The following is a 16231-nucleotide window of genomic DNA, read 5'->3' as shown; positions in this document are numbered from 1 at the left end:
TTTCCATTTTATCAGGGCTACTCTCAGAACTGCTTTTCTTTGCTCTTTAGGGGAAGTTATTTATCCCTTTTCCATGCAGCCAGCATCTTCAGGCGCTGCCAATTTGACAACTTAATATTCTTTTTCCCTTTGTAGGATGATCACAGTACAGAAATGATTGCACATATTCCTGTCATTCTATTCTAGTGGGGAAACCAACATCCCTGGCACATCCCAAGCCTTCCATCAAACCCCAGCTGTTCCTGAGGAATGGATCTCCAACTCCTCCACAACTCCCTAGCCCCTGTTGTTCTAAGCAATGAGCTAAAGCCCAACTCTGGCTCCTGGATTTCAGGTCCCTGCAGTGAAGCAGCATGCCGCCTCCTGAACTCACTCTTCAGCAGACAAAAAGCTTTTTGCCAGAAGAACGTTCAGCACCAAGTGTGAAAAAGCCATCCCAAAATTTATTCTCAAAAATGTCAACAGAAACGCATCAGTAGATACTCAAAACTACAGAGTTCTTCCAAGTCATACATTCACAATGTAGAAATGTGACAATTGGGATGCCTTTTGCGTGGTCTATGTAACAATATCCATTTTACAGTGTAAACAGGTACTGGTATGTTCTTACCCACGAGTCCAGCAGGAAAGGCACAACTCGGCATACAGAGATCATCAGCAAAATCAGGTGCAACAACATCACACAAACTTTTGGTAAATCTGCATTTTTGGGGCCTTCCACAAGAGACTGGACTTGAAGATTTCCTGCAGCCAACAGCCAGGTTTCTTTCCCTCCTTCAGTCCTTCCACACCAAACGCTCCCTTTGCAGCCTGGTTCAGATCCCACTGCACATCCAGTTCCAGCAGGCGTTCGAGGAACAGTGAAAGGTCAGTCCAGCAACTCCTCAGCTGCTTCCACTAATAATACAACAGGTTTTGGTTTCACATAGTGCATGGAAGCATCTGCTTGGATCTCAGTCATTACAGTGGTCATTATTAGAAAAAATAGACACTACAACTACAAAAGGAAAAAAATGAGGTAGATAACTTAGAATCCAGATGACTATCCCAGCAACCTTCATACAACACACGTGGGTCATTAATGACCATTTTGGTGGAATGCAAGCTCACAGACCACCAAAAAAACCTTAATGACCAGAGTAGGAATGCCATCCAAAAACCCACAAAACATTTAACCTAAGCATGAATACTTCATATTTAAATACAGGTTTACACAGACTGATCTCCTAAATTACCCAAACGAAAAATAAAAAATAAAAACAAAAAGTCTCTTGCTAAGGAAACCAGTTCCCATGGCAAATTGCAACAGTCACCTGAGATTCCTTGCAGAGCTTTCAGACCTGACTTCCCAAGGCAAGTCTTCCCTTTCAAGAGGAAACAAAAAAAAAAAAAGTATATACATACCCACCCATGCTTGTTTGGGGCTCTTGGTATTGAAATAAAACATCTAGGAAAAACTGCACATCTTTGGAAGCAGGAATTTTGGCACTATACTTGAAGGACTGTCCTAGTAGTAGTATTAAATAAGCAGCAGTCAACAACACAAAGAATTAATTACTTAGGAGCAGTGACTAAAGAAAAACAGCAACTTGCTTTTCATAGAACTTCTGAGGCAAAAAACCAAAGGAACTAAAAAAACAACTTTGTAGTTTTTATAGCAATTATTAAGAAAAAGTACATTCAGAAACCACACAGAGCCAAAAATCCAAACAGAAAAACTCTAAGAGGGTGGCAGACATTCTAGGATATTTACCCGCATCAATAGTTTCCATTTCTCATCAGTAAATAGAAGCTTTTCCATCAACAGTAGGTTGTTTCCACTCTCTTCAAAACCCCCATTATCACTCTAAACAAAGAGGTAAATATTCTAACCTTTGGAATTTCAAGTTGTAGAAACTTCTGTAAGGCTTGTACACATTAAAGTCACACGTAAGAACTACTTTGCAAGACCCGCATCTTTCCAAATAGAAGGAAATCCTATTCTTTATTAATTACTATTTGCAAAGCAATATCATGATTGTACTCTGGGCAACTCTTACAAAGACAACCATAAAATCATTTGCACGTCAATAGGAAAATAGGAGGCCGAAGTGGAATCTCTTAAAAATATACGTTTGTGTCTATATATATTTGTTCTTTCTGCAGGCGAGCTCCTGTCGAGTCCTTAGCTGACGGCGATTTTGTTCTCCTCCAGGAAGAGAGGGAACTGGTGTTTTGGCACACTGTCTGCAGCAGCAGCGCCCGCCTTCTCCGCCTCAGCAGCGCCAGCCTGGGCCGGCTCTGCCTTGGTGGCCGGGGCAGAGTTCAGGGGCGAGCCCCCGGGCAGGGGCACGGGCAGGGCGGGCAGGGCCCCGCTCTGGATCACCGAGATCTCGTTGGCCTTCACGGCCAGCCCGTTGCTGAGCACGGCCGCGTACTGGTTCCACACGGCGGGGTCGATGCTCACCGAGGGCGCCACCATCTCCTTGGGGAACATCTCCGACACCTTCTTGGGGTCGCTGCCCAGCAGGGCCATGGGGTTGTCGATGGACAGGCGCCTGCCCCGCCTGGCTGAGTTGTTCCACATGTGGGTTCCTACGTGGACCTTCCGGAGAGGGGGGAAAGCAAAGAGAATCGTTAATTCTGCAGCTCTTCCGTGGCAGACCCAAATCCTACTGCGCTTGCAGCCAGGTAGCCCAAAGAAGTCAGGCTTGCTCTGTTTGCATTCAGGTAAATATTTGAGCTGGGTGGTTCTTGTCAGAGTTCCCTTCCTGGCATGTGTCAGACACAGTCATTCACTGCCTGACATCACCGTGGCTCTCTGGAGCTGGCTGCTAGAGGGCTTGGAGGACTGTGTTTTACACTTGGAATAAGTGCTGTTGGCAAAGACACCCTCTCTGCCCTCAAAACAGAAACCACATTATCTGCTGCAAACAGACCGTACTGAAAAAATTCTGGGTAATGAAAAAAACCACCAAGTAATTTGGCAGAGAGATTAATTTAAGCTGAAATCTCCCACACCACATTCTGCTGGTGCTTCCAGCAAGGCACTGCTCACACACTGGAGTGTTTTCTCTCCCCATCAGTATTTATGCAAGAGGACTGAAGAGCTTGAAGAGGCTCTCACAGGGAGGGAGAAGCCTCTGTGCAAGTGAGGGAGCTGAATCCCTCACAGGGCAAATGGATTCATCTGGCAGAAGGACAGACTCACAGCACTTCTTCAGTGTGTGCTTAGCCACAATCCCCAAGCACTTTGTGCCATCTCAGGATTATCCCAGTTTATCCCTCCTCATCTCTCAAAATTTCAAGCAGTGCAGTGTAATGCATTTACTCAGCAGGCAGCATTTTGTAGCAGTCTATGAAATGCTTATGTCTTGACACATCCAAATCCAAATTAAAAAAGAAAGCAATCTGCTTAGTGAGGGCTCAGCCTCCCCTTCCATCCCAAAAGGAAAGTCAAGGACAGCAGCAAAGACACGAGGGTGATCTCAGTAACACTTATACAAAAAACTATGTGGCGAAACTCAAGGAGACAAGGGTCACAAGTAAGCACTCGAGGAACTAAGAGAAATCAGTGCTGCCTCAGAGGCAGGTCAAATATTAAAAACCCTAGTTTCTGATCCCTAGTGTTAGTCTCACAGACCAAGGAGATGACAACAGACAGGACCCACCTTCAGGTTGCCCTTGGTGGTGAAGGCTCTCCCACAGATGGTGCAGGCAAAGGGCTTCTCCCCGGTGTGGGTGCGCTCGTGGATCTGCAGGGCGCTGGCAGAGGAGAAGTTCTTGCCACAAGTAGTGCAGATGTGCTGTTTGGCAGGACGGCAGAACTTGGGGCGCGGCACCAGCAGAGGGGCGACCCCGGGGGACAGAGCCGGGGGGCCGATGAAGGGGCCGGCGCTGAGGGGGCGGTCGCTGGGCAGCTCCATTTTTATCAGGGCTGGTGGGGCTCTGACAAACGCAGCTGGAATACTGCTGCGACCTGGAAGGAAAGCAAAGGCGGTGCTTTTATCCCTGCCTAATTTTGCTTCCAAGCCTAAGCCTGGCTGAGAATCCAGGCCCTGCCTTTGAAGCCTAAAGAGCACATCTGCAGAGGCCACCACACTTCCTAGGATACCCCAAAACCAATCAGTTCATCCCTGGGTTTGTTGGTGAGCTTGAGATAGAAAATCTTTCAGGTCAAATTTAGATCAACCTTAACCTCAATGCTACAATGCTACAGAGCCTGAAAACCCCACAAACTATTTTAGACTTTCCACATCACACTCTCGGGATAAGCAGTTTTCCCTTAAACACATAAATGTGTATTTTTAAAGAGTTATAAGGAGATGTCAAGTGAGCCCATGAAAGACAGAGAGAGTATAGCCTACATTAATTTTAAGGAGATGGCACCAGTCAAACCTTAGAATTTTGGGCTTGACTTAGTCAGGAAAACTTTACAGAGCCTATGTCTATCCAAACAGAGGAGCAGGAAGAGGGGAAAGCTGGAAGTTTTGTTTCCTGTTGGTCCTTTTAGGATTGATTTCCTACTGCCCCACCCCAAATCCCAGCCAGCACTCTGCATCACTCACCATACTCTCCATTTGCAAAGTGTAGCCCAGGCTCCTCCTTGATGACCTTCCGCCCGATGTTGCCGTACGTTAAATCCAAAGCTCCAACAACCCCTTCCACTTCCACAGGAGCATTCTCAGCACCCTCTGCTTTACTCCCCGTGCCCGAATCCTCCTGGCTGGTGAAGGCAGGTGACTTGGACCTGATGCTCTCAGCCTGGCTGTTGGCCGGGGACGGTGCCTGCAGCGAGGCGGCCTCGGAGGCGGCGGGGCTGCGGCCGTTCTGGTAGTCGGCATCGCCCGCCACCGAGGACGAGTCGTTGGTCATGCCATCGCTCTCTGCCGAGCCGTTGTCGCTGGACTTCAGACTGCTCTGCCGCTGCAAGCTCAGCGAGGAGCCCACCATCTTCATCTGGTTCTCCAGCACTGCAACCCCAGAGAAGGAGGCGGCTGCAGCGGGCGACTCTGATTGTGCATCGTACGGAGTGGGAGGTTTGGAGGAGCTCCTGGGGCCATCCTGAGAGTCCATGTCGTCTTCCATGTCTATGCTTTCCACGATCTCCTCTGGGCGCCCGATGTCTCCGTTCTTCTCGGGCAGGGCAGGATCCCCCTCGGTGTCACAGGGGGGCTCTGGCATGGGGGTGTTGGGGATCTGCCCGCCCATGTGCATGCGGATGTGCTGCTGCAGCACCACGGCGTTTGTAAACTTCTTCTGGCAAATGGGACACGAGTGCTGCATCTTCAAGGGGGTGTTGGCCCTGTGCACACCATAGTGGGTTTTGAGGTTCCCTTTAGTGGAGAAGGCACGGCCACAGATCTTGCACTTGAACGGTCTCTCCCCGGTGTGGGTGCGGTAATGCATCTTCAGCGAGCTCTGGCAGCTCAGCACTCTGTGACAGATCAGGCACTCGTTGGGGTCAGAAGTGGACTTGTCGATATTTTCAACCAGCTGCTGGAGCTTGGATGTCTCTGAGCCTTGCTCGTTTGACCCACCTACGTGGAAGATGCTCACGCTGCAGGCAGCTTGTGGTGAGCTCAAGCTCTGCTCCGTTCCTGACTCGTGGCCGACCGCCCCCGACGAGGAGGAGCCACCCTCGCTTTCTGGAGAGGGCCTGGACTGCAGCTCACTGGAGAATGTACCAGGCAGAGCCTCCTTGATGCCTGCCAGGCTGGAGATGGTCTGAGGTGTGCCGCTGGCCGCAGAGGTAGGCAGAGTTGTTAGGAGAGGTTTGCTGTCCACAATCAGGTTGGACTCATCCAGTGGCACAGACATCCCGTACGGAATTCCAGTGCTGGTAGGGACATTGTCCAGGTGCTCAGGAACTGGGTAAGGATTCATCTTTATGTGGGGGTATTTGTCTTTGTGACGCTGAAAATGCACTTTGAGGTTTCCTTTGGTGGTGAAGCGGTTCCCACAGATGTTACACTTATAGGGCCTTTCCCCGGTGTGGGAGCGGAGGTGGATCTGCAGGGCACTGTCGTTGCCAAAGACCTTCCCACAGAATTTACACTTGTGTTTGAAGAACGGCTCCTCCGTGCTGGGTTTGCTTTCAGACACGCTGATGTTGGGCGGTTTCCCCTTGCCCTTCTTTGAGGAATCCATCACGGACGAGACGGCCGAAAGCGGGTTCTGGAAGATGACCGAGCCGGAGGACTGAGGTAGCAAAGGATTTGGGAACTGAGAGATGGAGCCGGGCAGGCCTCGGCTCCCCTCTGGCTTCAGGGGGAAGGAGGAGGAGAGCCCAGCAGCCAGCGAGCTGGCGGCCGCAATGCCAGTGTTAGAGTGAGGTAGTTTTCCTTGCTTCAAGGATTCCAGGGATAGGCTCTGGCTCCCAGCCTTCTGTCCGATTAGAGCCACGGCAGCCGAGAGCTGCTGGGACATGTGGGCCCCCAGAGCCTTGAGCGGGTCAGCAGCAGCTGCGATGGAGGGGTGCAGGGCGTGGGGAGCCATCATGGCGATCTGGATGCGGATCTGCTCCGTCAGCTGGATCTGCTGGAGCTGCTGCTGCTGCAGGCACACCAGCTGCTCCAGGATCATGGGGATGGCGTTGAACCCGGCCGCCGAGGAGGAGATGGCGTCCGACGTCCGCTGGTTCACGGCCACCTTAGTGCCACGGATGGTCTGCAGGGTCACGTTAGTGTTCGGTACTTTGGGTTTTGGTAGATAGCTCAGGCCGGGGGCCGCAGGCGTCAGGGGGGGCTCTATTTTAAGGTACATTCCTCCCACCGGCTCGGCATCCATTTTTCCTTCTCTCTTTTCCACGGAGGCAGCGCAGCCCTTGGCCTGAATGTCCTTGCGCGCCCTGCCGTCCATGCGGTCGCTCGGGAAGGGCCCCAGAGGAGCCTCGGGGAAGCTCTCAGGGGGCACTGCTCCCTCGCTGTCGTTCATGATCAGAACTGGCGGGTTTTTAGTGCAATTTTTCTTATGCTCAAGGAATTCAGAGAGAACAAAGAATTCTGCACAGCATTTCTCGCAGATTTTGGTTTCCTCCGTGCGGCACCTTTTGGAACTCATTTCACCATCTCTATCACCTGGGACGTCTTGTGGACTCCCTTAAAATAAAAGAAAGTCACATTATTAATTGCCAGATTTAGACCAAGCATTCACTGTTAAGATCACTGCCTCCACCCCAATTGCAAATTAAAATACAAGACACTGGGATCAAGTTTGCAGATCAGCCTGAAGTTCTGCTCTTTGTTTTGATGCCAATTCCTTCACAACCCAAAATAAATATTAATCTCAGTTCAGTTTACAAGAAAAAACATATTTTAAAAAAACTCTCACAAGGCTCAATGAAAAAAAGATTCATTCCAAATCCCGTAAAAATCCCCTGGAACAGTTCTGCAAGGCAGCACCTGCAACACAGCTTAAAATGAACACCAGGACAGAGGAGTCATTGAAGCACCGAGCAAAACACTACACATGATTTCTGCTGTTTACACTTCAGGTTCTAATTCTTTGTTAACCATCTCAAAAAATTCATAAAAGATCATTAACACAGGAATTTTGAGCAATTCTTACTGTACCGATCTAAATGAGTTTTGCTCTGCCATTGTGAAAGTAATTACAAACCAAGAGGGCTGACAGCAGGCAAGCAAGGCCAATAATAGCTCTGAAATCCTCTGAAAGCAAACACACTCCACTAATAATCTCAACATGGACACAGTAGCAAAGAATGATTAAATCCGGAACTTGGCACTCGAGTATGCGCCTCCATTGATACCAATGATTATTAAAACAATAATACAAGTAACAAGTCCTGCTCACAAAACTACGCCGAGGCATTTCCGACCTCGCAGGAGGCCTCCTTCAGCTGCACCCACCACTCACCCACTCTGGGAAGGGGCAGGGAAAGCCAAGAGTCCCCTCCTGCCCTTCCACCAGCAGCACACCACAGCTCAGACTGAGCAGAATTTGTACATGGACCAAAAAAAAGAAAAAAAAAATCGGGGAAATATCTGAACTGCAAGAGGTTAACAGAAACGATAACCAAAACAGGATGTTTTTGCTCAGCCTTGCCATCCCTCAAATAACAAACTCCCGGCCTGCTGCAGGTGGGGCAGAGCTCAGGGCAGGAGGGAAAACTCCCAGCGAGGGGGAGCAGAAAGGGCTGGGGCGGGATGCCAGCGCCCAGGGCTCCCCATGGAGCTGCTCCCATTTGGGGGTGCCAGTGGTGCAGGGGGTTCAGGAAAGGGTGTCACCACAGACCCCCCCAGCTCCAGCCCCCAGGGCTCCCCATGGAGCTGCTCCCATTCGGGGGTGCCAATGGTGCAGGGGGTTCAGGGAAGGGTGTCACCACAGACCCCCCAGGGCTCCCCATGGAGCTGCTCCCATTCAGGGGGCCCCAATGGTGCAGGGGAGGGGGTTCAGGGAAGGGTGCCTCCCTGTCCAGCCCTGCCCAGACCCCCCAGCTGCCCCCAGGGTGGGACCAGGGGAAGCTCAGGAGCTTCTCGTGGCTTTGGTCTGTGCAAGGTGAGGCCAAACCACACCTGCGTGTGTCCTGAACGTGGAGGGGACATGTGCAGGTGCCAATGCGAGCACATCACCCTGCTTGAGGGAGGATATGGCAACCCTTGCCACTTCTGACCTCAGCAAGGGCACTGCGTGCGCTCAACAAAGCAAACTTCAACCGCTTAATGCTGTGTGGCACCAAGTGCATGTGAAAGTTTATTTGTAAACATAAACATCTGATCAATAACACAAATTCGCAAGTATCAGAGGCCTGTTCTGCTGTGATGTGCAGAGCAATAAATCCAAGCCTGCACAAGTCCTTGAACGGGGAGGAAGGGAGTTCTCAGCACAGCTACGATCAAAAATGTTTGGATGCCTCCCATTTAAACAGGGAAAATTAAACACTTACCCTTCAGCCCAAACAACTCCTGTAAGTGACAGAAACAAGAATGGCAGCACACATTTCTCACCCCAGATATCATTACGGGGATGTCTCTAAAGCTGATTTAACTCTAAAAACACAGAGAAACCCAGACTGCAGACAAGTACAACTACTGCACAATTCAGAACTTGGTCAACAGAATCAACCAGCATCAAGAACAGATTATTTTAAACTCGTTTTGCAGGACTCTGAGCAGATATACTTGGAAAGAAGGCACCTGGATTTAAAAAAAAGAGAAAACCTCTAGAACTACTCTACGCTGACTTGGGAGGTTTTTGACTACTTTCCTGTTTCACAGAATACTAAAATAGGATTTCATAGAATACTAAAACATAAAAATCTCTTCCAAATCCTTTAATTGTTTGGGGCTTTCCCAGTCCCGTCCCCCAGGCAGAACAACACTGTTTCCACGTCACGAAATAATAAAAAATAACCTCAGCTTTTACTTCTTCCAGTGGCACAGAAATGTCTGCACCAAACACTGCTGCCCACCCCCAAGGAGATATTCCAGGATAATGTCTAGACAAGTCCTCAAACTTTAACTGCTTCAAAGCATCCGATCATTTATCTCCTTTCCCATGATAATACTTATTTTTCTACTTCTGCACTGATAAGATCACACTCAATTCAATGCCCCTTTCCCAATCTCCAGCACAGCCCACGCTCTTCAGCTCTTCATTTTTGTAATTCTGAGCAGCTCTGATGACTTTCCTGGTTCTGAGCAGCAGTGGCCATCTCAGAGAAAGACTCCAGTGCACTGAGGGTGCCTGTGCTGGGCAGAAGAGCCTGGCAGCCCTGCCCTGTCACACATTCTCCTTTCTCCGACAGTGAAGCATTAGCTGGACTCTGCATAAATTCAATTCAGAGCTTGAAACGACTTGCTGCATGACAAATAGGGGAGTTACGCATTATTTTACCTTAAAGAAAGGGTTTTAGATAAATTCACAACTAGGACGCTGGGTTATTTTACAGTAGCTGGAATAACAAAAGGAACAATTGATGGTTTCTGTAAAAAACCCAACAGCTTCTGTGAAAATCATCCTGATTTGTACCTAGCTTCTCTTCGCTGCCATCAGAGCCCCTCAACTGCCCTGAGCCCAGCAGTGACCACAGATATGAAACAACAGCCTGAACCCGGGGCTCCCCATGCCAGGAGGGCAGCTCTGCCCACTGAAATGCAATAACAGCCTGAACTCGGGGTTTTTCATGCCAGGCGGGCAGCTCTGCCCACCGACCATGAGGATTTACCCAGCGCTGCCCTGCCACGACATTTCCCCTGCACTTCACTTAACCCTCTCCAAAGGCTTCCCAGGGACAGGACTTCTACTGTGGCTTTTTTATCTCCCCACCCCCGAATTTCAGGAATGTTATCTCTCAGCATCTAGTTATCCAATAAGTTAGAAGAATGCAGTAAACCCAGCAGGGGGGTTAGATTGAATCACTGGCAAATGGATGGATAAAATCCACTATTGTGTAGGACAAGGCGGTCATCGACAAGGAAGGCTGATAAAATCCACACCGCTCAAATGATTTTTTTTTTTTTTTAAGGAAAACAGTAAAAGGAGTTAAGTAAAGCTGGTTTGATGTGATTTCAAGAAGGGTGCTGCTGGCTTACCACTCATCTAAGCCCATAGTGACTTTTTTTTCTCAACTTTATTTCACTTGAATTGGGATGAAACAGAACTCAAGCCTTCCCATCCACTTTTTTTTATTCAGGAGTTCTGATACCTTTGGTGAGCTTCTTTTCCCCATAGCCTACATCTGACCAATTTTACTTTAAGGTTAACAAAGACCATGCACCTCCCCGGTTTAAATTAACTCCGGGAGGATTGATTAGCACCCTTCACTCCTGGACACGAACCCTCTGCCATCAGCTCGCTGCTGCTCTCAGGGTCCCTGATGCTTTTCTCCTTCTCCAAAGGAGAGGGCTTCCAAAAGCTCCGAACTGCCCCAAATCGCCCTTCTCCCACTACCAAACACCATTTAGGGCATTTTAACTCTGACAAAATCACTTTTTTGAGTAAGTAAAACGCACAACTGGCAACTTACAGAGATATTCCAAAGGCCTCAATGCTTTCCACGCTGAATTCACCAGCTGCGTTTTTCTACACAAGAACGAGGCAGAAACGCGTTTCCCCACAATCACCATTTCACATCCTTACAGCCTCTCTCTCAACGCTTCAATTACTTTATTATCTACTTACTAATTCCCCCTTTGGCCTATCCACAACTTCAAGGGAGATATCCAGCCGAAGACAGAACAAACCACAGCGAACGAGCGAGCAAATCAAGCGCTGAAGCCCGAGGGGAAGCGGAGTAGTCGCTGCCCTCCGAGGGCTCACCCTGCCCGGGCCGGGCCGGGCTCGCTGCCCCCGGTGCTCGGCGCTCGCTGCCCGGGCCGGTCGGTGGAGGGCACTCACGGCCCGCGCTCGGACCCCTCCGGGCCAGCACCGCCACCCCGGGCGGGGCCGGGGCCCCCCGAGCCCACCTGAGCCCCTCTGTGCCCGCGGGGGGGGGCTCCAGCCGGCTCCGAGCCCCCCGCCCTGCCCGGCCCTACCTGGAGCGCACTGAACACCCGCGCGGTGTTTAGGAGCGAGCTAAACGGCACAAACCCCGCTGCCAAGGTCAATTGCATGAGAGTCCTAATTGTGAGCCTGACATCAACTTACCACCCACAGCAAGCAGGAGGAGGCAAAGGTTAGAGCAGCAGCTCTGTCAAAACGTCACATGCCGCCGAGCGCGGCGAAAGGGCTCCCTCATCCCCGCTACCAATATGATGTTTCACTCACGCAAAAGGAAAAGCAAGCCGGGCATCGCCCCCCGCCGCCCCCGGCACCCTCTGCCCCTCGCCAGGGCTGCGGCACCCCGGGCACGGCGGGGATGCTCCCGCACCGGGGCTCCCGGCCCCAACAGCAGCTTCGGGCGAGCGAAACAAACCTAGGATAAACCAGCGCAAAACTTGGGCTTTGCTCGTTCAACCTCTCCGCGGCCAACAGCCCTCTCCAGTTCTACAGAGCTCCGCGCACGAATCGGAGATATAATTGAAGCAAAGCTACGCTAATTTTACCCTGAGGGAAAAAAAAAAAAAAAAAAAAAAAAAAAAAAGTAAAAAAAAAAAAGTTGCAGTTTGATACTGTATTTTGAAGAATGAATCCGATTTTTAATGGCAGCAATCCTGCACAATAGGCATTTTCAAGCCCTTTGTGGAAATGCTAATTTTCAGTATGTAGCATTATCCCCCTGTGACCACCTGCTGATTTTTTGACCTGTTAATGGATCCCCAGGTTCGCGGGACACTTTAACCCGCTGCATTGTTCACAGAGGTGGGTCCCAAATCGCTTTGCGAAAAAAGGGAATACTTGCAAAAAAGGAGATAAGGGCTTGATTTTATTATTACGAGTATGTGTATATCCTCGCTAATGCCCCAGACAAATCCCTGCGGAATTTCGACTTTGTTATGCAACTTCATCACTTATTATTTACGGGCACACCTGGAGCGGGGAATATCAGGACTATTCGGGAGACTGGCGGGCGGTCCGAGCCGCCGGAGCGGCGGCCCCGGGTTTCGGAGAGCGGAGATGCCGCAGGACGGGACCTGCCCCGACCCCCCAAACCCACAGCACCCCTCGAGCAGCGGGAGAATCCCCCCGCAGCCACAGCTCCCCCAGCTCCGCCGGCCTGGGCGGCCGCCGAGCGCTCCGGAGGGATTTCATCCAGGGTTTGGTTGTTAAAATTGAGAACGGGAGGGGGGGAAAAAAAGCCCGAACAACAATAACAAAAAAGCAGCTGGCCATTGCCCCGGAGAGCGCGGTGTGGAGCGATCCTCCCTCCCTCCCTCCCGCACGCCTCCCCCGCCCCAGCGCCGCATCAGGAGTGATTAACCCTTTTGTTTCAGCGCGGGGCCGGAGGTGCCTTTCCAGCAGCGGGCAGAGCAGAGATTTACATGTGGAAACATCACCTCCATCCCCCAACCTAACCATATGCACAAAGGAAAACAGTCATGCATTAAACATGGGATTTATTGCCTTCTGGCCAGCATGCTGTTTCTTAAGTCACCATTAACCGGACCCAACAATTGCACATTTCGACTCAAAGAAGAGAAGGGGGAGGAGGGAAAAAAAAATTAAAGAGCCCGAACCTCCTGCGGGCTGGGAATAAGCAGCTCCCGTAACGTACATGGGTTTTCATCAGTTCTAAGCACGGAAACAAAACCACTCCGAAAAGCAAGCAAAGATCCCAAAGAAAGTTCTCGGGGGACACACGGGAACATTTGGGCACAACAACCGCAACAACTCCGAGCAAACTCTGCCCGGCCGGGCCGTGCCCCGCTGCCGCCTCACTGCGCCCGAGAGCGGGACGGGCACGGCGGGAGCGGGGCAGAGCCGGGAGCCGCATGCTCGGCTCGGGAGATGCCGCTCCGGCAGCCCCGCTCCCGTGGGGCCGGCACCGAGTGCCCGCTGCCCTTCCCTGCCCACCCCACCGGCAGCCCCGGCCGCTTTCGGCCGGGATTTCTGCGTTCCCCGCAGCGCGGCCCAGGAACGCGGGATCCCCCAAAGCGGGAGAGCGATCGCGGTGCCGGGACCCCCTCGCCGCCCCAATACAAAGCGTTCGCGCACACCCCGCATTAGCTCACCGGAGTTATTTTAGGAAGTCGGAAATCAAAGATGGCTGGAGGTCAAGCTACAAAAGGTCCAGGGCGATTGTGATCTCCAACAAAAATAGTCCGAGCGTGGAGGCTTTTTACCCAGTTTTTGTTTTTTTTTTTTGTTTTTTTTTTGTTTTTTTTTTAAACCACACAAAAATTCTCATCTAACTCCCGACAAAGTGCTGAGCACGCCGAGGAAACCCAGCCCGAGCCATTTCCCAGCCCTGCGAAGTTCTCTGTAATTTCTCCCCCTGCTCCCCCACCCCTTTACCCCCATGCCCCCAGTTCCCTCCGCCTCGGGGAGCCTTTGGGGCTCCCGTCCCACGCGGCCGCGGCCCCACGCGGGACCCGGCGGAGGCTCCGCGGGCGCGGGGGGAGCGTGCGGAGCATCGCGGGGCAATGCGGGGCAATGCTGCGCTCCGCGGCCGCCCCGAGCCGAACCCCCCGAAAATACCGCGGAGCCCGCGCCTCGCTCAGCCCCCCAGAAAAACCCGGGGCGAGCCCTGGGCCGGCTGGCGGCGGAGCCCGCGGGGGGAAGGAAAGGCGCGGGGGGCGAAGCACGAGGGTGGAAAAGCGCCCCGGGAAGCGCCGCTCGCTCCCGCCGCGCACCAGCCGAGCCCGGAGCCGCGGCCGCCCCGCGCCCCTCTGCGCTCACCACTTGCAGCATCTGGGGGCTGCTCCTCGGAGTTGATGTGCTGGGGCTTCGCCTGCTTCCGTCGCGACATGGTGCACCAGCATCGGGAGCATGCAATAGTAGCAATTATTTTCCTCTTCACAACAAATTCCTAGAGTTGGGAAATTTGGGCGGAATGCGCATGTCAGAGTAATTATTATTATCAATAATGCATTGCGATTTATCATGGGTCCCTGACGGCTGATTGGCCTGAGTCCAAGGGCTCACAGATTATTCAAATCAGCCCCATTGATCCGCGCAGCGGGGCACGCTGGGCCATGTAGTCCCCGCGCCCGGCCCGCCCCGGCGGGCGACAAAGGCGAGAGCCCCCGGGGCCGGGGCAGCCCGGGCCGCCCCCGCTAAACAAACACCGGGCACCGCCGCTCTCTGCCCGCACACTGACAGCACCTCTGCTGTCTCACCTGCGCGGTTTATAGTGTGCTTTAAAGAGTTTTCTCCCCCCTCCCCTAAAGCAAGCAGCAGCCCGGGACAATGCTCATTCTTCCCTTTGTCGCTCGATAAGGTGGCACGGGAAGAGCCCCGGGAGCTGCGCGGGGTCCCGCGGTGGGGAGGGCGGCTGGAGGGGCTTTAAAAGCGGATGCAGACGGAGCGCAATTAGGCTGGTTTGGTTCAGCTGTTTGAGGATTCTTTAAAGTCTCGATTTCTGGGAAGCAGGCGAAGCTGAGCCAGTAGTATTTTTAACAGCGAGTGAAAACGTGAGGCACGTGTGAAAAAGTTGAGGCAGCAGCGCTTTGAGAGTGTTTTCCCACACTAAGCTGGCTGCGTTAATGCAGAGCGGAATAATTCTCATCTTCGCTCCCCTTTTCGGCTGCTGGGCTCCATGGGAACGTGAGCCACGCGGAAATCTTCCCCTCGAGCCCAGCCGGGTGGCCCCGGCGCTGGGTGGCACCTTGGGGACGCTCCGTGGGGCTGGAGGCGGCTGCGGGACCCTGGCACTGAACTGGGCTGCAAAGCCCCGAGTGCCACAGCAGAGCCACCCCTGCACAGCCACTGATCCCGCAACAGCAAAAATGTGAGGATCCTTGAATGTGTGGGGATGTGGACTGCACATCTCCAAAAACTGCAAACACCCCAAACAACTCCAAAAACTGCGAAATCTCTGTGGGACACATGATTGCTTTTTGATTTAATGTAGAACAACAAGCACGCCCCAGGTCTGTCTATGAAAAATGAAGTCGTTTGCTGGAAAAATCTGGAGATTTATTTGATGAAGAGATGATGATGATGATTTGGAGGAGAAGGATGCGAGATGAGGGCTCAGGAGAATCAGGTCCAGCTGAAGGCACACTGGGTTTGCCCTTGCCATTGCATTCATCAGCGAGCAATGGAGCGGGGTCCGTGCCTCAGTTTCCTGCCTGTGCAGGGGGGGCTCAGCTCACGGAGGGTTCAGCTCAGCGCTGCACCCACCCAGGGCCCGGGGCGGTGCACAAGGGCGGTGCACACTGGAAACCCCAAACCTGACTCGGCAGCCGGAGGGAGGAAGCGATGGCACCTCAGGCAGCCGCACAACTGCCACAGGACATTGCACAACACCAGGGGCTCGTTTCACCTGGTTCTTTACTGGCGCTTTTACCCTGCAAAACCCCCGGGGGCTGTACAACCTTTGCTCTGTACCAAAATGCGTGCTTGTGCCCAGTCATGCCAAGTGCTGGTCAGGATTTTCTTTAGTTTGGGGGTGCTTGAGGAGGGGGGACCTGGATGGGACAGGTGTGAAATCTCTTGCTGCTGTAGATGGAGGTGAGCAGTGCATCCTGATCTAATTAGCTCTGTGTCCTCTGGGGCTTGGTTTTGTTTTAACAGCGTCTCATAAGGGGGTTTTGTTTAGCTAAGGATAACACAAATCTTGCAGAGCAGAAGGTGTCACCCTCCTCCTTGGACAATTACTGAACATGCAGGTCAGGGGACAAATGTTGGTTTCCAGGCCACTTTCTTCTGAAATCAAAAAATGGTTTAAAACCCCCATTCTTGGTGC

The 16231-nt window shown here is 52.1% G+C and overlaps 1 protein-coding gene across 1 annotated transcript; it reads right to left on the bottom strand.

Moving 5' to 3' along the window:
• Positions 1–443: 443 nt before the first annotated feature.
• Positions 444–14345, bottom strand: SALL4 (spalt like transcription factor 4). The gene is made up of 4 exons (XM_058814758.1): positions 14221–14345; positions 4548–7079; positions 3651–3958; positions 444–2584 (listed from the first exon to the last, which is right to left on the bottom strand). The coding sequence occupies exons 1-4, from the start codon at positions 14288–14290 to the stop codon at positions 2165–2167; spliced, it is 3330 nt and encodes a 1109-aa protein (XP_058670741.1). The 5' UTR covers positions 14291–14345; the 3' UTR covers positions 444–2164.
• Between the last annotated feature and the right edge of the window lie 1886 nt (positions 14346–16231).

The sequence above is a fragment of the Ammospiza caudacuta genome, chromosome 15 (genome assembly GCF_027887145.1).
Source record: "Ammospiza caudacuta isolate bAmmCau1 chromosome 15, bAmmCau1.pri, whole genome shotgun sequence".
Lineage (NCBI taxonomy): Eukaryota > Metazoa > Chordata > Aves > Passeriformes > Passerellidae > Ammospiza > Ammospiza caudacuta.
Note: the sequence above shows the minus strand (reverse complement) of the source record. Positions and strands in the feature narration are given on the sequence as shown.